Here is a 27,021-nt window from a genome sequence, read left to right as displayed (position 1 = left end):
GCTTTTTGGGTGAGATTTTAAAAATTCAATTTGCAATTTTGAGTGAGGTTGTATGCTGAGGTGTGACATCATTTTAGGGGGGGGGGTCTGGCTTTTTGTGACAATGTGTGACGGAGGGGGGGGGGGGGGAAGCTAAAAATCGTCGGAAAATGTGTGACGTCATTTATGGATAATCCCATGAAGAAATTTCTAAGATCCTAGAGTTCACTAGAGTAACAAGCTGGTAGAGATCTAAATCTAGATCTCGATCAAGACTAGCTGTCTTTTAGTTAGTATTTTGTCGCTGACAGTTTTAGTTCGATTTTAAAAAAAAAAGTAATTTAGTTTTCTATGACGGATTACTTTTATTGTCCGATTTTATTAGCGGTTAGTTAGTATTTCTCACTGATCGTTTCGCGTCCCTAAATTAAACCTAAACAAGTATTTTGCATGATTTATGTAAATGGCTTCCACAATAGGGGCCTATCACTCATCACTCCCACCTAGACTAGATCTAGATCTAGTTTGTCTGCGGTTGCGACGGAAGTTAGTGTGTTTCAAAATGGCTGCTAAAAGCGACCAGAAAATAGCAGAAGGATTAGAACATTTGAGATTGGCCGATAAATAGTAAGTAAACTGAATAGTTTATCATTAAGTTGTTATAAACTGTAGTTCTGAAAAGGATAATTAATTCGGATGTGTTCTTATACCAACACTCGCATATTTCTTCTCTATTAACTCACCTTTATTTTTTACACAAACAAACACCGGTAATCTATCGTTTTAGGTACGTAAAATCGCCCGCGACTAGTAATGTGAAAAACAGGTGACTCCTTACATTTTAATAATTATTTCACATTTTGAGGAGGATTTATGTTTTGAAAAATACAAAAATGTTTCCTTGTTTCATTTATGTACCTGTTTTTAAACAATTGAATTAAAACTTTTCAGTAATAAATGAACACCAGCGATGTTTCCAACAGATGCAACCATGCTCATTTACTATAGCAGCCATCTTGTTTAAGTTTTATTTTTATAGACATATAGCGCAAGATTCAGGCGGAAGTCACTCTATTTTACAAATGGCTGCTGTTTATATAGCAAATCTTGCTTGCAGACACCGCTGTTTAAAGTTAATTTCTGGCCTATATTGATATATTTAGCCATTGATTTAGGTTTATTATTCATTTATCTATAATATTTGACACAAACATATCACAATATACTTCTATTACAGCCTTGATAATGAGGTAACGTTTTCGTACATTAATAGCCGCGGGCGATTTTACGTACCCAAAACGATAGATTACCCAAACACCACCACACAACACTCACCGACTCACACTGAGAACACACTACTGAATGGAATCTACTGACTACGACACAGTCACACGAATTCATTGACTCAATCATAAGTTTAAATGTCATTAGATCTAAGTGGTAGAATCCTCTAACTCAGTTAACTACAATTATCAATTAGTTGGGACGGAGTGGTCTAGTGGTAGAGAGCTGGTGGACTGCTAACCCACCGTGTAAAGTGTAAGCCACTTGTAGTGTAAGCTGTCTTCACTTGCCCTAGGGCCCTAGGCCCTAGCTGTTAGCTAGATCTAGATCTAGTTATTCTAGTCTAGAAGCTAGAGTGCCTAGAGACTGTGTCAGGTTTGAACAATGATAGGGAACTTAACTTAAAACTACAATTTACTTTACTGACTTAGAATCTAATCAGTCTGTTATTTAACAGTTTACAGTTAACACTAAAATCTACATCACACTTCTTACACAACTCTAAAATGATAAATCCAGTGAACTAGAGCCAAGCCAATAATATTATCAATATGAATAAATAAAAATGGGGGGGGGGGGGGGAGCAGTACCTATAGAAATAGAAATATTGGCCCTATGCCCTGAAAATTTAGTCCGCCCCACCCCCTGGAAAAAAAAGAGAAAGATACATGACTAGAGTGTCAACTGTCAGTCTTGCTTGAGTCTAGAGTTGTAGACTGAAATTCTAGATCTAGCTAGGCCTAAATCTAGAGTAGAGTTCTAGTATGTACAGGAGTACAGTAGACACTACATAAGTAAGTAGTAGTAGTAGAATTTTAGTAATTTACTATTTTGGAAAATGGAAATTGGAATAACCCAGGATTAAAGAACTCTTTAGTCTCATTAGTATATTACCATAAATAACTTAATATTATTAAATAACTTATTTTTATGGTTGAATACTGACTACAAAGAAATGAAACTGCAATTTATGTTCACTTTTACATCTCTAGTTTTTAATTTTCAAGTAGATTGCTTTGTTTTTTCCGGCTTGCATTTTAAATTATCAAGGACTTGCGAACCCCAATTGAACCCTTACCCATGTAGTCATTTCGGCAGTTAAACTGTTTTTTTTTTCATTGTTTAAGCTTGAAGACATCATTATTCAAGTGGAAACCAGATAATGATAGTGCTGCATCAGAGTATCAAAAAGCAGGTATGGATAATTCCTCTCTCACTTTACTTTAAACTCTACATTGTATAACTTGAATTAAATATAATATACTTTGTTGTGTAACATACTCATTAATTTATAATGCAAAGATTTCTTTTTTAACTAGGCTATGACTAAAATATTTGTTTTAATTTATTAAAATCAGCACAACTCACTTATAGCCAATTTTGTTTACTTTTATAATTTAAGATATTTTGTTGCCACCATATAGATCTATTCCTATTCTAATGATTTACCTTTTAATCCATCCTGTCATTTTTTTAAATTGAGTTAAATTATACATAAAGTTTTTTTTTTATATTTGTTTCAGCTACAGCTTTCAGAAATGCTAAGGCCTTTGAACAGGCTAAAGAGTCATATATTAAACTAGGTGATTTGCAGAAGACTATGAATGCGTATCTTTTAGCTGTTAAATGTTTCAAATTAGGCTGAACATTTTGATTGATTCAGACTATATTTATTGTTAAACTGTATTTTATTTTATTTAATAACTATGTGTTTTTAAAACATTTATCTTTGATAAAATGTAGATTTAACCTTAACTTATTACTCAGACCATTCCATGCTGCCAAGTAAGTATCTTGTTTTGTTATGTTTTCAAAGATTTTACCTTTACTAATAATTTTTATGTTTCGATTTTAAATACAAAATTTTAGTCTCAAGACGTAATACTCATATTAATATTTAGTTTTTAAAATCCTAACATACTGGTAATAGACTATATGACACTGAGTGATAAAAAGAAAGAAGCAAAAACCATGTAAACTTGACACAACTTCAACAGTGTTTTTCTTTTTCTCAGAGCATATGAACAAGCAGGTTTATTGTGCAAGGAAAACAAACAATACGATGAAGCTGTTCACTGGATGGAGCTAGCAGCCCTAATGTTTCAAGAGCATGGAACACCTGATACAGCTGCTCTGTGTTTGGATAAAGCTGCCAAGTCAGTGTCCCTTAGCTAAAGACTTGTGGTTAAACTAATAACAACTTAATCATTGTTTTTTTTTTTAGTTTTTATTTAGATTCATTGATTTCTACATGGATTTATTATTGCAGAATGGTGGAACAAGACAAACCAGAGAAAGCCATTCATTTATATACTAAAGCTTGCAATGTAGCAGAGGTAACTACTTAATAAACCATATCTGGAAAAACATAACATCATTAATTTCAATTTATAACTACCTGAATTTTAAAAATAAATATTTTCTGCTGGGTACAAGAAAATGTAATGGATTAACATTTTAAGAGAAAAATACCTTTGCTTGATTTATGTTGCTATAAATAAAAATATTGTATTGTTATTAAAATATTTTAGTGTGAAGGTAGGCCAAGGCAGTGTGCAGAATATATTGGCAAGGCTGCAAGATTACAGGTTAAATGCTTTAAGTGAGCACCTTATTCTTTTTAATTAATAGAATTGTAAAATATTAATCACTTTTTTAAATAAAAAAATAATGCTTCAAATCTATATTAACAATTTTCAATAATTAATTAAAATAGAATATATTATTTTATAGTATTTTTTTAAATAATAAAGTCTGTGTATTTTCATAAATGCTTTTTTTGAAAATTAGACACGAAGAAGCTATCAAATCACTTCAACAAGAAATCAAATATTGGCTTGAAGCGGAAAACTATACTTATATTAAAAAAGTGGCTATGGGTGTTATACTGCTTCATCTTACACAAGAGGACTACGTTGCTGCTGACATGTTTTTTAGAAATTGCCTAAGGTGGGTTATTTGCATGTCCTTGGTATTACTCTTAAACTCTTCACATATTTGATACCTATTGCTTATTTATTTATCGGCTTTGGTTATTTTCCTTAAAGACATACTACATACCAAGCTCAAGCAAATAGTAGGACAGATAACATTTGTACATTTTATAAGCCACCAATTTAGATCAGTGAAAGATATTTTATTAAATCCTTAATTCTTTTATTAAATTATTTTTGTTTGGAACTGAAAATTGTATTAATAAGTAAATATTTTTATTTTCCTACAACAGAGACCAAACATATTTTGTTATTTTGTTGATACATAAAATAAATAAAATGTCAAATCACTTTTAGTAACAATCATTATCATTACTACTTTTCTTTGAAACTAGTTACCCTGAGTTTGGGTCTAGTGAAGAGGCTGGAGCACTTGAAGATTTGTTACGAGCATACGATGATGGAGATGAGGAGGCAGGTCAAGCAGTGTTGGCTAAACCCATCTTCAAGTACTTAGATAATATGGTAAATACTTTTTTTTAACAGATTATCAACTTATCTAGGAATGCTTTAATACGTTTTACAAAAATTTAACTTCCTATTAGGTGGAAGACAGTTGGCCCTAAGGATTTAATAATATATTTGGATTTGTTTACTTTAATGACAATGTATTAAACGGGCATATGCTCAATATTAATGATTTACTTTATACCTCTGAACAAATTAAAAATTATGTACTTTACTCTATTCACTTAACTGCATCTCATATTAGTTACTCTAGAACTGAGAAGAAATATGCATTCATGTATACATTGTGCCCTATCTTTGTATAGTTTGCTAGGTTAGCAAGAGACATGAAATTCCTTGGTGGGATAACAACTTCCCGCTCTGCTGCAACCACTAGCACCTACAGCCAGAATGATCAGGACCTGGATGGGGACAACGAGGAGTTTAAAAAAGATGATGATGAGGAGGAGGAAGAATTACCTTCAGAGTTGTGCTAGTACCTTAGTATCCTCATTTGAAAAACGGGAAAACCACTTTGAAAAGAAAGCTAGTCATTATTTGTAATAAATGGATTTTGATATAAAAAATTCCATTTCCTGTAAAGTAAAATCCTTAAGTTATAAATCTACCAGCTGAAGAGTTTCCCTGTTTTTATTCATTTCTATGGTACTTGTTGGTTATGATTTTAAACTTTTTTTTTTATAATAGTGTTTGCTCATTATAGCATAGTGTATGCTGATCATAGCATAGTGTATGCTGATCATATCACATTATTTTATGTACATAGAATATGATGGTTCTTTTCATGTTACTCAACAAATTGTGATAATTTTGAATGTGTGAAGTCTAAATGTTTTTAAATGTTGATATGGGTGATGCCTCTTACAAAATACACTTTTGTTAATTTTTGTGTCTATTATGGTGCTTCCTAAAAACTAAAACTACTTCTCAGACTAGTATTAAGTTCACCTGGTCCAATTGATGTGTGAGATGGAGGTGGAGAAACATTTTGTAGCAAACAATGCATTAATAAGCAGTTAAAACATTATTTTTACAGTAAGGAGAGTAAGAAAAAGATTTTGCCAACTATTGGATGGAATGGTATGATGAGGTTTAGACAGATTTTTTGGGCATTCAAAATGTCTTAAAATTTTAAATAGTTGAGCTTGGGCCAGTACTTAAGTTCAAGCCATTTCCTTCCAAAATCAGTGTTCAAAATATTTTTCAATTATTTGTCGTTTGATCTTTTAAGCCATATTCTAAATATATGTTTTTACTAAATGAATATACATTATTAATTATATTATAAATGTCGTTGGCTGCAAATCCTGTAGCTTAATTTTCTTATGGTAGTTCAGCATTTCCCAAGAGATGTATAAATGGAGGGTTTCAACACTTAGAAAGGAGGTGATTTCCACACATTTTGAAAAAACCTATGTTGTAGTTCATATATAAATTATAATGATGGGGAATGCTGTTATAGACTTTTAAAACTCACTTTGCTCATCCTATTTAGACTATATTTTTAACCTTCTTTTTAGATGTAATTAAACTTTGAATTATAATGCTATAGGAGAGTAAAAGGAAAACCTATTTGATAATGTCTGTTATTAATTTTAAAAGATTAAGAACAAAAATATTAAATGTAAAAGGTCACAGTCTTTTTTGTACACCTTTGTAGAAAGAAATGTATGTTAAGTATAAACATTTAAAAATAGTTACATTTTCAGCATTTAAAAGAATTGTACATGGTTGTCCGTTTTGAACAATTTTTTGTTTTTGAAATTTAGACAAGTGTTTCAAATTATTTTAGCATTTATAGTCCATGAAGGGAGGTAATCAACCCTACAAAACCAATAGAGTTAGCTATTGAATTTTAGTGATATAATAAAAATGGTCAAATTTTATCCTCTGATGTTTGCTCATCTTTGTTTCGCAGTGTTAAGTGTATTTCTGTACAGGGAGCTTAATATGTAGGCAGAGATTAGTTGGCTTACATTATACATGCCCTGCAGTTTTTGTGCAATATACATGTTTGATAATAATAAGATGGTAACTTTTAGTTTTATTCTTGTATTATCTAGTGGCTAAAATATTTTTCAATAAACTTTATAAAAAATGGAGATGAAATTGTGAAGTATATTAAGTTAAATGAAGATATTGGACTATTACTAAAACTTAAAGCAAGTACTTATATTTTGGTGATGTTTCAACTGTGTGTTGATAACACTTAAAATACACAAAGCTTTACAAGAAACATTCCCTATTTTTGTATGTTGTGTTTTACTACATTCATATTTTTATTGTGTTTATGTGCTTGTCACATTAAAAATAAGTTCAATTCATAATAATGTTTTTGTAACGTGTTTAATGAGTGCTTTAGTTGTTTTGTTTGTTTTAACACATTTCAACACATCTTAAGAGCAGGGCAAAGATCAAGTTGTTGCAAATAAATATAGGATTCCTTTCAGAAAGCCAATAATTTCATTGCCTCCAAGTTTAGATTCACCATACACCCTGTCAACAAATGTTATCGGTACCTGAAAAATAAATGTAATAATTATTAACAGTTCTATTGTACTGAAAAATATAAATACAATTGATAATATAACATGCTACTGCATTCCAGAAAAAAAAACTTAAGTCACATGATGCCAAAGGAGCTCAATTTGCTAGAAAATTATATTCTGACCAATGAAGCATTTCATATTTCGTAGTCAATACACACCTCAGCAACTGAGAAGCCATACTGCCTTGCTCTGATGATCATCTCCATCTGAAACACATAGCCTTTGGACACGCATGACTGGATCAGTTTTTCCAGAACTGCTTTTTTGTACAGGCGAAAACTTCCTGTCAAATCTGTCACGCCAGGTCGGAGTAATATTTGTGTCACCAGGTTGGCACCTCGACTGAGGAATTTAAAAGTGAAATCATTATCTATTTACTTACAATTTATTCATGTATTTATGGTGAAAATATAAAAGAAGTCATGTTTTAGTCTGTTGACTTTGAAATGGAAATATGGACAATGAATGAAAAAAATTTAACATACCTAATTAGTTTCCTTTTCAGATCCCAGCCAAAAACACCACCACTTCCTACATAACGAGTCCCTGTTACCACATCATAATCTTTCTCTGCCTGTTTCCTGAGCAGAAGTTGTATATAGTTTTAATAATGACAATGGTTTTTCAAACTCTGTAAACATTGCCAAGTTCAAAGTTGGCACTTGATTATTTCTGCCTGGCAAATTCGATTAAAATATAACACAAAATACTTTCATGTTGACAAAAAAAAACTTAACTTACTTTATAAATTCTGGAATAAATTTTGGCTGTGGAAAAAACATCTTGCAGTTAAAAACTCATTTTTTTTTTAAAAACAATATTTCCTTATTTACAAACTGCACAAAATGGACATGTACAAAAACAATCTCTATATCTTATTTTAATAACAAATATAATATCTATAAAAATAGAGCAACAAAAATGTAATGTTATCCTTAGAGTAACATTGACATAAAATACAACCGAGACATGAGTTATATATAACCCATACTGTAACAGATTTGAAATATATTGACCTATAGAGTAAAAGATATGCAATTTATATTACTCATAAATAAAAAGAGATTTGCAGTAAGAGATATGAGTAACTCACATGATGAGACAAGTCAGCATCAAGAATGATAATGAAGTTTCCTGTTGCATTTTTAATACCATGGATGTATGCTGTTCCTGCATAATATGATTCAATATATATTACAACATTTGTATTATTTGTTTAAAATAAGGTTTTATACTGATAAAGATACAACTGTCAGCAGTTTTGCTAACACAGAGGAAATACTAATACAACAATTTAATTTTAAAAGAAACTTCCGACTTCAGCTTACCTAAACCGAGCTTTTTTTCTCTAGGCCTTAAAATCTAAATTTAAAAAAAAAAGATAAAAATAAAAGTTATTAATAGCAGAGTAATGATCAAAATTATACTAAAAAACAAAGAGCTAACTGGCCATTAACTAATATCACTTGTTTCTGTATCCTCTTTGAGAATTTTGACAAATCATGCGTTTGAAGTTTTACTCTTGCTTTATGAATTGTATCTATGCTCGTATCATTAACTAGGTATTGATAATTTATGCTTCTTTCTGAAAGTGATTAAATGTTAAAGAAGGAATCACATAACTATGACATTACATATTTAACAAAGAGAATGCACAAAGTAGGATGTCTTATTTTTAAAAAAGATCTTTAAAAACACACAAGTCATGATAATAAAAATAAAACTCACAATTTTTTTGTCTCCATAAATTCTCTGTAATTCTTTGGCAACATCTAGAGTCCCATCAGGACTACCATCATCAATAATAATAATTTCATAATCATATCCACTGTTAGAAAAAAATGAAGTTAAACACTGTAATATACTTTTTAGATTCCAAACACTTGGTTAGCTTACACATGATATTTATAACTTGACCACTCTGTATACACATAAGTATGATCTGGAACTATTTGCCTATTACAATGAAAAATTGTCAGATTTCATATAAATATTAACAGATTAAAGTTAAAGTCAGCATAAGCAAACAATCATGAACTTTTTAAGTTCTAAATTTAAATTTTTTTTAAACATAAGGCCCTATTTTAAATTTTATATATTTAAAATTATTAGCCTATTAGGCCTATTAATTAATAATTGTAATAATTATCAATATAATACTTTATATAAATTATATAGGAATATAGGCCCAAGGCCTACTATTTAGAACAAATTATGGGAACATTTCCCAAAATATTGTAAACATATATTTTGATGAAAATACCTCATTGACTTATTTAGTAAAATTTAGTTATTAGGGGGCCTAGGCCTATAGAATATAGATTATTATAAATATTAGGCTATAGGGCATGGCATATATCATAGCCTACATTATTTATAGAGGCCTAAGTAACTAGGCCTAAGTAGATTTAGATTTCATTTAGTCAATAGTCAATTGTTAGTATGGGTGTGGGGAAATTGCGAGACGCGAAAAGCGAAATGGCGAGGCGGGAAAATGCGAGAAGGGTGCGAAAAGGGTCGGTCACGTGACTTTTTTGTCTCGCATTTTACCACAAGCCAATACTTACGCTGGGTGGTGTTGAAATGCGAAGATTTCTGCGAAAAATTTACCGCACCCGATTTTCAGTGGTATTTGGTCCAGACTTCAAAGACGTTTCATTTACATTGTTAAAACTTCCGATTTTTCCGTCGCTAGACATACTGATGATTTGTCAACTCCCCCCATCTTTTGTGTCGACTTAGAATACCACCTTGTTCGAAACCGACGGAAATACCGCCAACGATAGATCAACTTCTGTCTTTTGCGTGGAACGCAGAGGCCGTCTGATTTACCATCTTTGAAGATCGCCGTGCCCGGATCCGCTGCCGCCGCAAACATATTTTCTATTGTTGCATAGAAATTTTTTATTATAGTCGCCGCCTACGATTTTTTTCTAGCTTTTTTACCATATAAATCTAAGCACAAGGAAATGCCTACATCATTCGGATACAACAAAATAAAGTGACGTCACCGATATTATCAGTTGCTCGTGCTATATCGTAAGCTATGGGCCTACTTCAAATATTTTTAAAACCAAGTTGAACTTATCTGAATTTTTTGGTTTTGGTGGTGGTGTTATTTGGGGTCTTCCATAAATGACGTCACACTCGTAGGGGGGGGGGTCTGTAATTTTATGACGGTGTGTGATGAGGGGGAGGAGGGGGGGGGGTGTTAGATGTGAAGTCACACTATAAAAAAGCAATGTTAGAAAAATAATTTTATACGTTTTTGGCGTTTTAGAATACTGTTTTAATACATTGTAATAGGAATTGATTAAAATACTCTATTTTGACCGAAATTAGACAAGATTTTGGGAAAATATCGATGTTTTAAAAAAACTCAACTGCTGGTGACAACAATGAGCAAGACATTGCCAAAATTACAGAAATGATAAAAATATACAAATTATAAAAAACGGAAAACATATGTTGAGCGTGCGGATGATGATGATGATGAGAACATGGGTGCCAGTGTTGTTTGTGGGATGAACGAGGAGGTCAACTGTGATGAGAATGTGAAATGTTGTGAATGTGGATTGGAAGAAGTAGCAAAAGAAAAATGTATAAATGGGAGTCTAATGAACTGGGTTGGGTGTACTATGTGTGAAAGATGGTGTCACGAGGTGTGTTTGAGGACTGTTTCAGAAGATTTTGTTTGTAAATTTTGTTTGTAATTAAAATTACTTAATAAAAAAATAAATTGCACTTTTTAGAATTGTTTATACTTTTACACTTTTTGCAAGTACAAAAATCCATAAATAGATGTTGCAAAATATCTCTCCTGCTGACAAGATTATACCAATTCACAATGACACAGCTCACTTTTGTATAAACATGAGCGGGCTAGAGTTTTAAATTAATGCCGACTGAGACGGGATTTTCTTCTCGCTAACAAGAGCGGGCGATGACAGTAGCACAGCAACGATGTTAGGATTTTTAAATAGATAGATCTAGATATAGATCTGTTTATCTTCTTAGTATCTAGATAAAAAATAACAACATACAACACTCGTGTTAAAGGGTATGGCTAAATGCTTGTTTATTTTAAAACAAAAAAAAAAATAATTTAAATAAATAAAGATGGAAAATAAAGGAAAAAACTTTTTTCGCAAAAAGTGTCTCGCTATTTACCCTTAATTTCGCAGGTATGTCTCGCATTACCTTCTCGCATTTTCCCGCCTCGCCATTTCGCTTTTCGCGTCTCGCAATTTCCCCACACCCTGTTAGTATTAATATAGAGAGTGTCTATTGGTACTTCACTACAAATAGCCTTCAGAGGGCTATTCGTACTTCGCTATTTTTAGCCGACCAATCAAATTTATTTTTAAATTCATTGTCCTGCAGTTTATGTATGAGATTCAAATTTTGTAGTTAGTCGTAACTGTTCCGGTGGTCGAAGTGGTGGTAGCGCATTGGCTTACTAGTTTTTTGAGGCGTGGGTTCGATTCCCGCTGGCTCTGAGGTTTTTTTTTTTTTTTTTGCTTTTTTTAAATTTTTTTTTTAAGGATTAGGGTTTAGCATTAGGGTTAGGTATAGGGTTAGGGTTAAGGCTAGGGTTAGGGTTAGGGTTAGGGTTAGGCATAGGGTTAGGGTTAGGTATAGGGTTAGGTATAGGGTTAGGGAGATCTAAAAAATAATTTGTTCTATATCTATACAGCTTGTAAAAGATGTAAAAGGGAATTCAAGAATTAAAAAAAATGCCACACGCTGATTGGTCAGAGTACGAATAGCCTTCATAGGGCTATTTGTAGTTCACTACGAATAGCCGCAGCCTTAATATAATACTAAATTACACTCAATAGTAGACCTAGAACATTGTTAAGTTATAATATATATTATAAAAGGCCTAATAGGTAGTTTTTCTCACTAAATCTAGAATCTACGCAATTTTCAATTTAAACATGACCACTGAATAATAGACATACATATTTAATCCATAAGCCACTAATTTTGAAGTTTTTAGTTCGTTTTAAACTAAATTACTTAATTTAATATTTATTGACACTCACTGCCATGGCCAACACATCTCTCCATGACAACTCTTCTGACCCTTGAAGGTAAAGAAAACCACAAATGCGATTAGACTTTTTAAGTGGCCATGTACCCAGAGTTCCCCACTAGTGATCATCAAATAGAGGTCACGTGGTTTTTAAAATATAAAAAATTTGGTTGTCATTCAAAAGTCGTGTCTTATTTTAAAAAGCGCATGCAATATTTGATTTATTTCTTCATATAATGATAAACCTAATAGTTCTACAACCTCCAATTCATTTTTGTGACCTCCAGGCTGATATTTTAGAAGTTCTATTAATTTTAATGAGACCGACTTTTAAATTTAGCCTTCATTCTCCAAAGCAAATTTTAAAACGCTTTTCTGGCATATTTAGCCTTGCCACTTATGGTTTGTTGTTATGACACGGAAATCCCGCCATTTTGCGCGTGGTAAACATTTTTAAATGTAATTAGTTGAAGGTCTCTGGAATTTGGCCGAAAAATTGCCGAAAATCGAACGTCCGGTCCGGGTGCCATATTGTTGTTAGCAACCGACCACGCCTCCAAGTGAACGAGAAATACTACTAATAGGCTATAATAATCAATAGGCCTAATATATTAATAGTTAATATTATAATTATAATTATTCTAATATTCTGATCTACTGTCACATTTCGTCACTTTCAGTTTACTTTCAGTTGCAACGTCAACAGTCAATACAAGTGGAATCTCTGTAGCTTACACAGGCTGTGTAGGTCTATGTAATGCCTGACATGCATAATAAAATATAACATATTTTGATATTACCTTTCAGAAAAATATTTTACCAGAAGCCAGACGATTAATGGTAAATTGTTACGTTCTTCGTAAGTAGGAAGAAGAACCGAATACTTATTTTTGTCAGCCATACTTGTAATGTCATTGTCAAGGGTCAAAGGAAAAAACAAAGGGGTGTTTCATTATAAAAATTGGTTTTAAACTAGAAATGATTACTAATTGTCATTATTTTGTATATTCAGATATTATTACTAAATAAAATTAAACATTTATAAAATAAATCTAAAATAAATCTAAAATAAAACTCAAACTAGAAACGTGTATATATTATTAACCTTTGTTTAATTACGAAGAGGTCCCTCTGAAAGGTTAAGTAAACGTGACATCCTGTTATGGGCGTGAAACAGAAACTAGAAAATAAAATAAACATCATAACCAAGATTCTAGAACTAGATCTAGATCTATATTTTTTTCAAAGCTGTTAATTTACTGTTAAAATGGCATTTTTGGAAACTGACACACTAGGACAAGAAAGGTTGTTTAAATAATAATAAATAATTAGGCCTACTAGATCTAACTTTTTTTCTAATTAAAATATTTTTTTTTTTGGTTTTGGGGTGCTGAGTGACGAGTGTTGTTGTAGGTACTAGATCTAGATCTAGATCTAGTGTACTAGGCTACCTCTGAAGTCGAGTGATCAGTAAGTCACTTAGTGACTACTGTTGTAGTTATACTGTAGTACTATTTGTAGTACTCTGAGACTGAACTCTGACTACTAACTGAGTGATTTAGACTAACTAGTGAGTAGTAGTACTACTTACTACTACTTAGGCCTACTAGTTTGAGAAATCTCACTAGAGTAGAGTCACTCAGACTCCAGTACAGTAACTGAGAAAGTCCCTGGAACTATGTTAAAATTAAAAACTACATAGATCTAGATTCTAGTAGTAGTCCTTTGTCAACCTTTGTCCTATGAAATTTATTTACTGCTGTGTTACTAAAATATTAGACTAGATCTTCATCTGCTTATCACTTCACTTTAATCACTTAGACTACATTTATTACATATATAATAATAATATATAGATCTATATAGGCCTACTACTTAGGGCCTACTTAGTTACTAAGTTAGGGGCCTAAATTTAAAAAAAAATGACTAATTAATAGAATACTATTGAATACATATCCGATAACCCTACATGCATTACTATTATATAATTTATATTTATTAATTTATTATAAGCATCACCCACACCCTCGCATAATATATATCCTGGTTCAATCAGGTAAGTTTAAATGGTGGCTTTCACCACAGCTGGTTCCAAGCAACACTTTTGTCTTATGTTTATATTCCTTCTGTGTACATAGACTACAGTATCCACGACACTAATTCTTCAACCCCTGAGCTCTTTTGACCCTTGTATATAGGCCCTATATTACATATGTAATTGCAAATGAATTATATTTTTTTCAGATTTTCTCTACTTCTCCTTGATCCTGGAGAAATTTACTTTGAAGATTTTAGTGTTTTCTACTACCCTGCTGGCCTTTCTTTACAACAAGCAATCAACAAGTCAGTAATTCAATATTAACAATATTGTGTAATAAATAGTCATACAGCTACAAAATCACAGTATAAAATATTGTAAAATTTGACATTTGTTATTTCCATTTTCTTTATTTTTTTTTACAGAAAACAACGAGGGCACTTAAAACTGTGTTCTAAGTCTATTGTATTTGTACCTCAGGAAATACAGTTTCCCATCTTGAAGGTTAGTGCCTTTATTTTAATAACACATACCCTACAATTTTGTTCTAGGTGCTTTACTAAGTTTTTATTTTATACCTTGAAGTTATAGTTACAGTATTAGTGATGATTTCATTATTTCAACAGTTCCCTCTTAGGTTTGTTCAAAATATTGATGAATGGACTGGTGGGTTGTTTACAAAGTAAGTAGAAGCTGTAACTTTAAACTTGTCTAATTTCACTTCTAAGTTCTTAAAATATAACTTTGATTTAGTTTTCTTTAAACCTTTTTACAATTGTATATATGTTTTTAAAAGCAAATGTTCTCATAAAATTTGGATAGAGTGGAAAAAGGTATCATGATCTCTACACAACAAACAGTGGAGATGAAAGAGAAAAATATTGTGGCACCTTTTATTTTTAAAAAGGTAATAAATATTTAGCCAAGTTTTAGATTATTTAACACATTAGATGTTATTAAATTATTCATTGCTGAAAAACCAATCCATAATATGATTTTTTTAGGAAGAATGCCAGCATTTATTTTCTTTGAACTATGCATCTGTTGATGACTGCTTGCCTCAAATGTGCCAGCTCCATAGAGCATCTACTCTACCTCCTTGTGATCAGCAGGCTATGGTACGTTGCTACTCTCAGTGTCAATCAACATTTCATTTACATAATTTACTTCCTCTAACCAACATGTTATTGGCAAAGGCAGCTCAACTTTGTTTTTATTTTTTTTAGTTGAAATAAAGTTACCTTCAGCTTTTTATTTCCTTGTAGTTAATTTATGGATAGTTTTAACAGACTGAAAGAGGCTCTTGTTATTTAATTACCCTTAGTTCCACTTGTTACTGTTTCAGCTGAATGCCATTATGTTGTCACGCCAGTCTAGAGTCAAGTTCAACACAAGCTGGTATTGTGCTCATTTTTTTTATTTTACAGCCTGAATATGGCATACAGTTAAATTAAAAATTCTCAGGAGCTATTAAAAACAACATTGATTTCAATGACAGGTTGGAAGATATTTATGAAAAGATAATTCTGGAGACACGAGGAGATAGAATAACCCCCCTTGTTACCAACCCAGGTCGAATTATGCTGACATCTAGTCGCCTATACTTTCAGCCTTTCAGCAACATTGACAAAGTAAATCTACTGCTCTACTACTATTAGTCGATTTCATATATTTAGTTGATGTTGTTTTTTACTTTGTTTTAAGCACAAATATTATGATTGATATGTTTGATTTTTTGCTAATGCTTTTATTTATTCAGTGGCCTGTGTTGAAATTTCGTATAAAGGACATCAAAAGATTAATCTGTCGCAGATTTCTATTGAGGCAACTTGTACGTGTTGGTTAGGAACTTCTAATCATTTACCCAGTAAGCCAACTTAGAAGACCAGTCTTGCTTATGACTGTTGATTTACATGATGCTACTGCACTATTTTCAGGGTTTGGAGATATTCTGTGGTGACTCTGCTCCAGTATCCCATTTATTTATTGCCTTTAAGACTGAAGAAGCAAGAAATCAGCTCTATGAAAACATCATGAACTCTTCTGGTAAAATATGTATTATTTCTATTATTGTTTTCTAAATATACATGGAACCAATGTTAATATTGTTAAACATACGCCTGTTTTCAAGTATTAAAAAAACAAGATTTTCCATACAAAAATTAATTGCAAAACATCATAATATGGCAATGTTGATTTTCCTCTGGTATTTTTGCTTATGATAAATATCAATATTTTCAAAGTTCCTTCTATTATGGGATGTTTCTATTGTGTATCCACACAGATCTCTGCCTGGATGATACAAGACAAGAAGACATGACTCTTAAGTGGGTCAATGGAGTAATTTCAAACTATGATTACTTGCTGTATCTTAACAGGTAAGGAGATTTGATACAGATAACAAAATGTCTTTTATGCATTGACAAGTTAGCAAACAATAATGTTATATTTGAACAATATACACACAGTCTTACAAATTTTATTCCCGCAACATCTGACAAAAGTATTTTAAATAGGAGAATAAGCATAGTAGGGTAAATAGTATATACACACAGTTAATTAAAAACAAACTATTTCTATATCTCTAGTATTTTTCGTATTTTATAATTTATAAATCACCATAGATCATATCCTACTATTTTTATTCAAATAATTACTTTAATTAGCTTGATCCCATCACTTCTGTTAAGAGTCTCTCAGTATAAGATTTATTAATATTATATAAACTCACTACAATAGTTCTCTAGTTTGATTGAAAATAATTTGTTACATCTCTCTTTTAGTTTAGCAGATAGAAGCTTCAATGACTTGTCTCAGTACCCTGTCATGCCTTGGGTTATTCAGGACTACACCAGTCAATCCTTAGGTGAATAAAGTAACAATTTGTAATTAAAACAATTAGTCTGTTATTGTGATTGGCTGATATTACATTTAAGTTAATTGTTTATTTTTTCTAGACCTTAACAATGAAGAAGTATACAGGGACCTCAGCAAACCTATTGGTGCCTTGAATACTGAAAGACTAGAAAGAATTTTGGTAATTTTACCAGCTAATGTATTTAATTATCTTATTATATTTATATTGATTGCACAAATAAAATGTTGCTCTGATGTAAGTTTTCCTAACCTCTGTTTGGTCACAGACCTTTGGTTCTAACAGTCCACCTCACACAGTATTGTATTTCTATTTTCTTCCTGTAGGAGAGACTGCCAGATTTATCAGAACCAAAGTTCCTGTATGGCTCTCATTATTCTACACCTGGATATGTGCTCTTCTATTTGGCCAGGATTGGTCAGTCCTTCATTTTTTTAAAATATTTACATGCAGCAATTGATAACAGTAAAAATATATGAAAAAAAATATAATTGAACTAAAAAAAATTTGGTATATTTAAATTTGTTGTACTTCAGCCCCTGAGTATGTGTTGTGTTTACAAAATGGCAAGTTTGATCACCCAGACAGAATGTTTAACAAGTAAGTCCAAAAGTTAATTTAAAGTAACATTGTAATTCTATAAATTATGATTATAAAATCTTGATAACTACTGTAGTAACTTCATGTTATGTCTTGAGTTAATAATTTCTTATCTTTGCTTACTCAGCTTGTTTGATACATGGAACAATGTACTTGCTGGGGCTTCAGACTTCAAGGAGTTAATTCCTGAGTTCTACAATGGATCAGGGGATTTCCTTGTACACAGAGGGGTAAAATCACTTCACAGTTGGTTAATACTACAGTGGTAGCTAATGAGCTACTAAAATTATTTTATATTAATGATATTTAGTTTACTTTCTGCTAATTAAATGTTGATAATAATTAATAAAGTTTTATTACACTTTTTTCATCAGCCAGTTACTTTTGGATTCCGAAATGACAGTCGACCAGTTGGTGATGTTGAACTTCCTCCATGGGCTTCCAGTAAGCTCTTCAACTATATTTTACATGATATAGTGTTTAAAGTTAATTTAAAAAATTATGTGTGAAAATCTGTATGAATTTTTTTAGTAAAAAGCCTTTAACGTATAGTAAGAAATATGCTGTTAATGGTTGAATTATTTTATTTCTAACCTGTTACCACAGCTCCGTCAGAATTTATATCAATTCTGCGTAATGCGTTAGAGTCTGACATTGTCTCACGTAGCATTCATCACTGGATTGATCTCATATTTGGCTTTCAACAAAGGGGAGATGAAGCTTGGAAAGCTAATAATGGTAATATTTTTCTTGTTTAAAATTCTTTACTTAATAGTACAACTCACTTTTTCATTTCTTTTTGGCATAATGTTAGATTTTTGTGTGTATTTGCATGGTTATTAAATAGTCATTAAAATCTCAAAATTTGTTTATTTATATAATATTTACTTTCATTAAATTTTTATACTTTATTAAACTTTTACATCTATCAACAGTCGGAATTATTTTATTTAAGATATACAATATTCTTTTCAGTTAAAATTTTTATTCATCTCTTTCAGTATTTTACTACTTGACGTATGAAGGAGCCATTGATCTTGATAGGCAAGTTGCAGCTTATTTTTTAAATTTGATGTATTATATTTCTATATGTGCTAAATGTCATGTGTGGTGTTAATTAAATGGTGGAAAGCCGTATTGCTTTCCTGAAAAATTTATGTTTGGCCTTTTGCCTTTGCTTAACATATTCATGTTCTAGATTCCATCTAGCTCTTTTTGGTATCAAAAACCATTTGGGGCATGTATCTGTCACATTGTATGCTCTGACTACTACAGTAGGTGCACCCTTGTTAATATTTTCTTGTGGCTTTTTTTCAGCATCCAAGATGAAGCAGAACGTAAAAGCTTGGAGACCCAGATCATGGAGTTTGGCCAGGCGCCCAAACAGCTCTTCAAAACTCCCCACCCGCAGAGGTTCAAGTCCCAGGCCATCCCCAAACTGTTTGATACTCTACCTCAGGTCGCCTCTATTGAAACAGCTCCTGTTGCTGATGTCATTAGCTCCCCTGCTGACTCTCCAGGTAGGTGGCAGTAGTTGTATGACTTTTTATCTTTTTTTTTTGTTTTTATGGTTTGTTATAGTAAAGAATTTCCTATTACTTCATAAACTTCATTGCTACTTATCCTTTAAATTATTCATTTGTTCACCTTATATTTTTATTTTCTAAACCTGCATGTTGTCTTTTGAACATTTTGTAGTCAGATCAAACGGTGACAGGACAAATGATCTCAGACAAAATATCTCAGACAAAATATCTCACACCTAAATTTTAATAGTGTATTGGGTGACTTTAGTTGATCTGAACAATTTTTATTTACTGTCGTATGGTTTTGTTTAATATGTTTAATATTGTTTATCGGCCCATATGATAATTGTAAGAAATGTTTGCTGTATAAATTTATCATATTGCACTTTTAAAATTGTATATTGCATTTTAAAATTAGGATTATTACTATAGAAGATTAAAGAAATTGTTCGATAGACACCGTAGGCGGGCTTGACAAACATGAGACAATCCAACCATGTCAGGGGGACGAAACTAGATCAAAGAGGATGAAATAACAATAGAGAAACACCTTCGTATCAAGGTGGCAGCCCGCTTTGATGGTAGAGACATACCTTAAGGGAACGACATCCGCCCTCCATGAACAATACAACTAATAGCTAAATTCAATAGTTATGCGTCGGTCACACCTTAGTGATCAGGTGACTAATGCTTATTTAAGACAAACAGCGGTCATCGCGGAGTTAGAACATGTCGAGCAAGAGTTCACACAATACATGATCACATAGTATTGGAGAGGAGTGATCATAATGATGTACTGTCAGCAAAGAAACGTGCAATAAAAACAATAATTTTACGTTACGAACCTGGAGACCCATTAACATTTTTGAAAGATATTCCGCATGTTTTAAACATTATTGTGTATAGCTGCCGTTACTTTGTTTTATACATTATCATTTATCATACCTTTCAGGCTAAAGGAGAAAGTTTGTTTTAATTTTTATTTTTTCAAATCAAAGGCCATTAGAAAGATTAAATTAAATAAATCTTTTGATGGTTTGTTAAGTTTAACAAATTCATTTTATTCACAATTATGATGCGTAAAGAAAGTAAACAAAACCATATTGACAGTCAATTTAAAAAAAAAGTTCAAATGAACTAAAATCATTGTACATACTATCAACATTTTGCTGGGAGATATTTTGTCTGAGATCATTTGTCCATGATATCATTTGTCCTGATATATTTTGTCCTGGTATCTTTTGTCCTTGAGATCATTTGTCCTTGAGATAATTTGTCCTGAGATCATTTGTCCTGAGATCATTTGTCCGTGAGATATTTTGTCTGAGATATTTTGTCTGAAATCATTTGTCCTGAGATCATTTGTCATGGAACCGATCAAACTATTCTCAAGTAATTTATTTTATTTAAAAAATTTTCGAATAGTGATATTTAATCAAATCTCCCCAGGCCATTGCTCATAGACATTTTTTGCTATTTTGGATATCCTCTTGTGCCTATGACACATGGAGCAGATGAAGTAGAGTTCATCTGTTTTAATAAAGGTATAGTGTGGTAAGCACTATGCCCAGCTGCCTTGTTTTCTGTATTGTGAGTCAGGTACCCATCAAAGCTTGGTGGACTCAGGGACCTCTTATAGACTTAGGTTGGGATCCAAACTCGAGACTTTCGAGTTAGCAGTCATAAGCTCTAACATTAGCCCTCGCCATCCCACATAGTATATAAAGTTTAATTAAAAAACTGATTAGTTTGTTATACAAGATCCTATTTTGCTCACTGTGCACTTGTTGTTTAGATGGTGGGGTCAACAAGAAGGAGGGAGTGAAAAAACTGGACCTCAGCAAACTGACGTGTCACCTGCAGTACACACTTCATAAAGAGTAGGTTGGCACTTTATGTTAATATAGAAGTACCTGAATTGTTGTCACTTATGTATCAAGTTGTTTCCCTTTTGAACCTGGCAATCTATAGGTTTTATGAAATAGGGTTCACCTGTTTCTTCCACTTTGGCATATGAAGGGATAGTGTGGCCAGTACTGTTCCCAGCCACCTTTACATTCCCTGATTGTATCAGATAACCATCAGAGCTGGGATCCAAGCTAGAGTAAAAACATTAATAAGTTTTCTAAAGTTAAAGTGAATACTCTATGTTTTTGGAAATATTTTTCTTGGCTGCACTATTATATGATGTGCAGTGATATATATTTAACAGTTTCTTTTTGTCATCAGTGCTGTGACCGAGGTGAGGATGTCTCCTGATGGACTGAGTACTTTCTCTGTATCTCAAGGTAATAGAAAACTATTTTAAAGAAAAAATGTGTAGATTTTTCTTCTATCTTCCTATGTTTATATTAACTTCCTATTTATTTTTGACATTAGAAAACCTTGTATAAGTTGTTCTTCTGCTGCTCATTACACTTAAAATTGTATATTTCCCATTTTGTTGTGGCCTTTATGTATTATTCCCTATCTGACAATATTGAGGCAACACCAAAATATTGTTGTGTTTTACAGACAGTTTCCTGAAAATGTATTCACTGGAGGACCAGAGACAACTTCGTAGTGTCAACATGTCTGCAATGGTGGGGTTTGTTTATAATGCATATTTTAATAGTTATTGCAATTTACTATTTTACTAAATGTTTTTGTGGCGAAACATAGCTATGATTTTATACCTAGCTGTAAAACATATTTTGTTTTGGAAGGAAATGTCTGAAAAGAATTTTCCTATTATCTGTGTGAAAAGAGGAGTCAGTTAACAAGCTATCATGTTTAAAATGCTTTTTAATGGACATTTAGATTGATTTAATAAAGTGTTATGTACTGTATTGCATGTATTTATTGATAGGCACTCTCCTCGTGTGAAGTTATGGAAGATAACAAAACTATAGTAGTGGGATGCTGGGATAACAAAGTGTAAGTTAACCATCTTGATATAATAATAAACAATAATAGATTTAGTGCTATGAAAACCATTCACTATTACTGTATTCATTTAGCCCTAAAGTTAAAGGTTTGAAATCTTTGAAATCTAAACATTCAAAACAAATAAGCTAAATAATGTGAATTTGTGCTACAACAAGTACTGAGATGTAAAAATAAAATAACAAAAATAATATAAAATTTGCTAAATGCTTGGTATCTGACCTGATTTTGACTTATGTATCTTTTTGTATCTTCACCTTTGTTTTGGTTTTAAGATATTTTCTTGTATGGAACATTTTAATTGCACAGTCTGCATCATGTATTCTTGTTTAAGTTCTGTGTTCAAGTTATGAATAAAAACCAACTTATTTTGCATTATTTACAAAAAATGCAGCTTTGGAAATTTTTGCTTTCAGATATTTTTACAGCATAGAATATGGCAGAGTTTTGGACAAATTGAATGGACATGATGATGCTGGTACGTTTGGGTCATTTTATTTTGGCTTTTTCTTTCTACTAGTTTTATTTACCATTTCAAAAGTCATTGATATTTTGAAGCCATTGCTTTAGAATTCCCAGTTATGACGTATAAATGTTTCTATTTTTAAAATTTAGTTTCCTGTGTTCGATGGAAGTCTGGCAAACTATTTACTGCTTCATGGGATTCCACTGTCAAGGTTTGTTATTTGATACAATTTTTATTAGTTATTTTAATTTCCAAGAATTTCCACAACCATTTTAGAAATAATTCTCTTCTTTATTCGTTGACTGATTTATTAGAATGGTCAATATAATTTAGTTGCACACTTTTAATATTTAAGTAATTACATCTTGTATAAAAACTAAACCCTTAATTTGATAAGTAAAAATGATAGATAATTCTTTACAAAAAATGTGTTTTCTACATTAACTAGGTATGGGAAATGGACTTTGCTAATACACCAAGTGGTCTTCCCAATCCTGAGTATTTGGTATGTTACAGTAAATATATCTGGATATCATCAAATATTACTGTACATATATAATTATACATACCGTAATGAAGACAGTTCTGCTTTAGAATAATATTCTGATGTGTACATAACCCATTACCCTGAAATCTTGTTCTTTAGAACAGTATTCTAGTGTGTACATGAACCCTGAAATTTTGTTACTTTGCCAACAGGGTCAATTGGATCATGATGAAGGTGTGACAAGTCTAGACATTGATGACAACTGTGTTGTCATGGTGACTGGCACTAAAGATGGACACTTGTCTCTATGGGATTTGATCCACTTATACTCCCTATCTAGTCACGCAGGTATGTATTATTGTGTTGTACATGCTAGTGATCAGTGTGTAGCAATCATAATATTTTAATATTATAGTTGCTTATATTTGTGAAAGTTGTACTGAATGTCATTATTTACTGAGTTTCTGTTGAATGTTACTATCTGAGGTTGAATAGAATGTCAGTGTTTACTAACTGAGGTTATGTTGAATGTTAGTGTTTACTTTTTGAGATTCTATTTAATGTCGGTGTTTACCTTCTCAGTTTATGTAGAATGTCAGTATTTACTATAAGGGCTTATGTTGAATGTCAGTGTTTAGCATCTGATGTTATGCTGCATGTCAGTGTTTAGTATCTGAGGTTATGCTGAATGTCAGTGTTTACTATCTTTCAGCCCACTCTGGTGCAGTCAATGCCTGCCTACTGAGCCCTGACAAGCACAGGATCTACTCTTGCGGAGCTGACAACCTGCTCAAAGTTTTAGATGTGGAAACTATGACAGAGTTATTTGCTAAAGATCTCAAACATCAGATATGGTATGAAACTTTTTGTATGTTCAATTTAAAATAATCTACAAAGAGTTCAAAAAGTTAAATACTTAAATATTTTCATATACTTTTTATTGTGATACTTCAATACTTTCCAAAACACCTATCAAAATAGGGCAGCTTTTTTTTTCAGCCTTTTTTCTCTGGGGGTGGGGCACTTGAAATTGCCAGGGTTAAAGTACATATTTTACTTTATAAGTTTTTCATTTTTTTCTATCTTTGTTGGGTTGTCAGTGCCCCCCCCCCCCCCCCCCCCAACTGATGCTTGAAACAAAAAGAAACATTGAAATGAGATAATATTTTATTTATACTAATTCTCCAGCTGTATGAGCCGACTTGATTCTACCTGTATCCTAACTGGTGACGCTGGAGGTAAACTATGTTTGTGGGATATGGACAAAGGGCAGGTCACTCAAAAGTTGAAAGCGCATAATGGTTTGTTCCCTTTTTAAAAAAAAATATTCCCCATATGTAACCTTAGCAATAGTTTCCTAATGTTATTTTTCCCTTGTGAAGTTTATATATTTTTTGCTTCCTCGTTTGTAGACCATTTATTTGTGTCTTCCCCAGGAGCAGTGACTTGTATGGATCTTCACTACAGAGATGTCTTGTTGACAGGGGGTAGTGACAGAACAGTCATGCTATGGAAGCAACAACATTAGCTGTATGTCTAGTTGACAGGGGGTAGTGACAGAATAGTCATGCTATGGAAGCAACAACATTAGCTGTATGTCTAGTTGACAGGGGGTAGTGACAGAATAGTCATGCTATGGAAGCAACAACATTAGCTGTATGTCTAGTTGACAGGGGGTAGTGACAGAATAGTCATGCTATGGAAGCAACAACATTAGCTGTATGTCTAGTTGACAGGGGGTAGTGACAGAACAGTCATGCTATGGAAGCAACAACATTAGCTGTATGTCTAGTTGACAGAGTGTAGTGATAGAACACTATGTTTTGTTGACATGGGGTAGTGACGGAACAGTCATGCTATGGAAGCAACAACATTAGCATCTAATACTTTTTAATTGATTTTTCTCTTGGTACTTGAATCATTCAAGTAACACTAAAGTCTTGGATATCACTCTAATGTCAAATTTATTACATGAAGTTATGACCATAAAGTAATGAATATCTAGATTTCTGGTTGTCCAAATTACATGCACTATTAAAGCTGTAATGTTGTTAAATTATTCAGTCAAAATGTAGTTAACTGATTTGTGATAGGTATTAATAACGTTGGGGGAGCTATACAATTTTTGAATGTATTTAATGTGTTGTCAAATGAGATAAGATTTTTGTAAACAACTGATTTTATGTCTCATTTAATTGTCAAACCTGTTATTTAAGCCCAAGCTTTCAATCCATAAATGTAACATTCCTCTTCAAGTGACCTTTGACACTGAGGTAAGATCACCATCTGGTTAGTGCACTGTTATCTGCTGCGCTGATATTCTAGAGAAAGGTGCTACTGATATATTTACCATCAGGGTCAAACTGCAGATATTTCTACCTTACCCTAACACTGACCCTAGCAAAATACTGACTGTTAAGTAAACTAATATGATAGTTTTGCCCTGCATGCCAGTATTAAAACATCATAAGTAATCTTTATGTAGCCATAAAAAAGGTACATGTACTACTTGGCTGCTGTGGTCACAGAAACAAGTGAACTCTATTTCACTTGCCCCGTAGACAGTCAGGTTTGAAAGGGAACTTTACTACTTGGTTGCTAATCCCTGCATGTTTATACTTTGTGTTTGTTAAACTTTACTCACTAGTACTTGTGTTACCTGTGTTAAAAAAACAGACTCTGGTAGCTATGGAAACAAACCCACAGATTCCCATGTCCTAGTCTAATGAAAGCACTGAATCTAGCATCAGTTGATAGTTAAAGGTTACAATGAAATTGTTTCTTTAAAAATGTAAACTCTGTTCAATGCCAACCATTCCACTATAATAGGGGTTCCCAACCCTGTGCCCGCGCGCCCGCTGAACGATTCGTATGTGCCCGCCTCTCACTATTCGACAGAGACAGAATTTTTTTTCATAAACATTATTTTAAAATATGATTTATTTTTATTCATTTGTTACAGTTTTAATTTTTTTTGACTGCCTAGGTTTATTAAATATGTTCGATACTTGTCCCAACTTGTCTAGCTTCGAGCCAGACTGCACTATTTACGTTTTGTAAATACATTTCTCTGTGTGTATGCAATTTGAAAAAAATGCCAAATAATTTTATTATTTTGAAACAGTTTTGTTTATTATTTATTAATACATTATGACTATAATATAATAAGAAAATAAGAAAAACAAATTATGGGAAAATGTTTAATGACAAGTTATGTAAGCAGTTTGTCGATTTAAAATAGGTGGTGCCCGCCACCCTACCGATATTTTAGAATGTGCTCTAGAGTAGAAAAAGGTTGGGAACCCCTGCACTATAACCTAACAAGTGTGGAAGAGAGTCTGTAACTCCTGAACTAACAGTGGAGGTCTGGATAATGTTACATGACAGGGTCAGAAGTTTAATGTTATTGTTATCATTGTGATATTGAGATTAGATTGTGTCTTAACCCATGATATTGTTTTTGATTTTTTAATTCCTAGACATTTTTTTATGCTTGATATACTCAGATGAAAGTGTAATATTTTTGTGAAAACATTAACCATATGTGTGATAAGTTTGTCTTAGCTGAAACATTTTTGTCAATATTTAAAGTCTGAGTTTTACAGTATCAGAGAAATGATGTAACTACTCTGCATAGATATCAATACTCATAAATAATTGACATTGTTTTGCTTGCTATTAAATCTGTCAATACAGTACTGCAATTATTGCTAGTCTTAAAGCTTATAGCTTTTAAAATTTCTTTTGTTTTATGTTATCTTATGAAGGGGCATTAATTTTGCAAATCTTATTT

The 27,021-nt window shown here is 32.2% G+C and overlaps 3 protein-coding genes across 3 annotated transcripts; 2 read left to right on the top strand and 1 right to left on the bottom strand.

Moving 5' to 3' along the window:
* The first annotated feature begins 525 nt into the window (after window positions 1-525).
* LOC131956550 (gamma-soluble NSF attachment protein-like) lies at window positions 526-6,824 on the top strand. The gene is made up of 10 exons (XM_059321062.1): window positions 526-606; window positions 2,391-2,458; window positions 2,787-2,871; window positions 3,031-3,048; window positions 3,279-3,419; window positions 3,533-3,599; window positions 3,795-3,865; window positions 4,054-4,212; window positions 4,592-4,721; window positions 5,030-6,824. Exons 1-10 carry the CDS (start codon window positions 542-544, stop codon window positions 5,198-5,200), a joined length of 975 nt encoding a protein of 324 aa, XP_059177045.1. The 5' UTR covers window positions 526-541; the 3' UTR covers window positions 5,201-6,824.
* A 227-nt stretch (window positions 6,825-7,051) lies between these two features.
* Window positions 7,052-13,227, bottom strand: LOC131956551 (dolichol-phosphate mannosyltransferase subunit 1). Its single transcript, XM_059321063.1, has 8 exons — window positions 13,112-13,227; window positions 9,002-9,101; window positions 8,602-8,635; window positions 8,367-8,443; window positions 8,015-8,040; window positions 7,759-7,854; window positions 7,432-7,615; window positions 7,052-7,243 (listed from the first exon to the last, which is right to left on the bottom strand). The coding sequence occupies exons 1-8, from the start codon at window positions 13,210-13,212 to the stop codon at window positions 7,139-7,141; spliced, it is 723 nt and encodes a 240-aa protein (XP_059177046.1). The 5' UTR covers window positions 13,213-13,227; the 3' UTR covers window positions 7,052-7,138.
* A 251-nt stretch (window positions 13,228-13,478) lies between these two features.
* On the top strand, window positions 13,479-25,021 carry LOC131956547 (protein FAN). The gene is made up of 31 exons (XM_059321059.1): window positions 13,479-13,616; window positions 14,556-14,654; window positions 14,775-14,853; window positions 14,976-15,031; window positions 15,172-15,256; window positions 15,354-15,467; window positions 15,695-15,747; window positions 15,848-15,980; window positions 16,109-16,180; window positions 16,287-16,395; window positions 16,634-16,727; window positions 17,133-17,215; window positions 17,307-17,386; window positions 17,551-17,641; window positions 17,761-17,824; window positions 17,952-18,054; window positions 18,199-18,268; window positions 18,431-18,562; window positions 18,826-18,868; window positions 19,142-19,344; window positions 21,146-21,230; window positions 21,580-21,638; window positions 21,865-21,932; window positions 22,199-22,266; window positions 22,692-22,753; window positions 22,891-22,952; window positions 23,190-23,246; window positions 23,441-23,576; window positions 23,941-24,082; window positions 24,417-24,529; window positions 24,665-25,021. Exons 1-31 carry the CDS (start codon window positions 13,579-13,581, stop codon window positions 24,754-24,756), a joined length of 2,745 nt encoding a protein of 914 aa, XP_059177042.1. The 5' UTR covers window positions 13,479-13,578; the 3' UTR covers window positions 24,757-25,021.
* The last annotated feature ends 2,000 nt before the right edge of the window (window positions 25,022-27,021 follow it).

The sequence above is a fragment of the Physella acuta genome, unplaced genomic scaffold, assembly GCF_028476545.2.
Source record: "Physella acuta isolate Inbredline_101_S28 unplaced genomic scaffold, ASM2847654v3 ptg001158l, whole genome shotgun sequence".
NCBI classification, from domain to species: Eukaryota; Metazoa; Mollusca; class Gastropoda; family Physidae; genus Physella; species Physella acuta.
The sequence above is the reverse complement of the archived record's forward strand: the minus strand, read 5'-3'. Positions and strand labels throughout refer to the sequence as shown.

What these genes read in the sequence shown, in the direction of transcription:
- LOC131956550 (XM_059321062.1), top strand. Translation starts at nt 542, where the DNA reads ATGGCTGCTAAAAGCGACCAGAAAATAGCAGAAGGATTAGAACATTTG. An exon ending in AAGCTTGCAATGTAGCAGAG is followed by an intron (nt 3,600 to 3,794) that starts GTAACTACTTAA and finishes AAAATATTTTAG; the next exon opens with TGTGAAGGTAGGCCAAGGCA. An exon ending in TTACAGGTTAAATGCTTTAA is followed by an intron (nt 3,866 to 4,053) that starts GTGAGCACCTTA and finishes TTTGAAAATTAG; the next exon opens with ACACGAAGAAGCTATCAAAT.
- LOC131956551 (XM_059321063.1), bottom strand. Translation starts at nt 13,212, where the DNA reads ATGGCTGACAAAAATAAGTATTCGGTTCTTCTTCCTACTTACGAAGAA. An exon ending in AGAAAAAAAGCTCGGTTTAG is followed by an intron (nt 8,444 to 8,601) that starts GTAAGCTGAAGT and finishes CATATTATGCAG; the next exon opens with GAACAGCATACATCCATGGT. An exon ending in TTTATTCCAGAATTTATAAA is followed by an intron (nt 7,855 to 8,014) that starts GTAAGTTAAGTT and finishes ACTTCTGCTCAG; the next exon opens with GAAACAGGCAGAGAAAGATT.
- LOC131956547 (XM_059321059.1), top strand. Translation starts at nt 13,579, where the DNA reads ATGGCATTTTTGGAAACTGACACACTAGGACAAGAAAG. An exon ending in ACTGGTGGGTTGTTTACAAA is followed by an intron (nt 15,032 to 15,171) that starts GTAAGTAGAAGC and finishes AAATTTGGATAG; the next exon opens with AGTGGAAAAAGGTATCATGA. An exon ending in CATGGGATTCCACTGTCAAG is followed by an intron (nt 22,953 to 23,189) that starts GTTTGTTATTTG and finishes TACATTAACTAG; the next exon opens with GTATGGGAAATGGACTTTGC.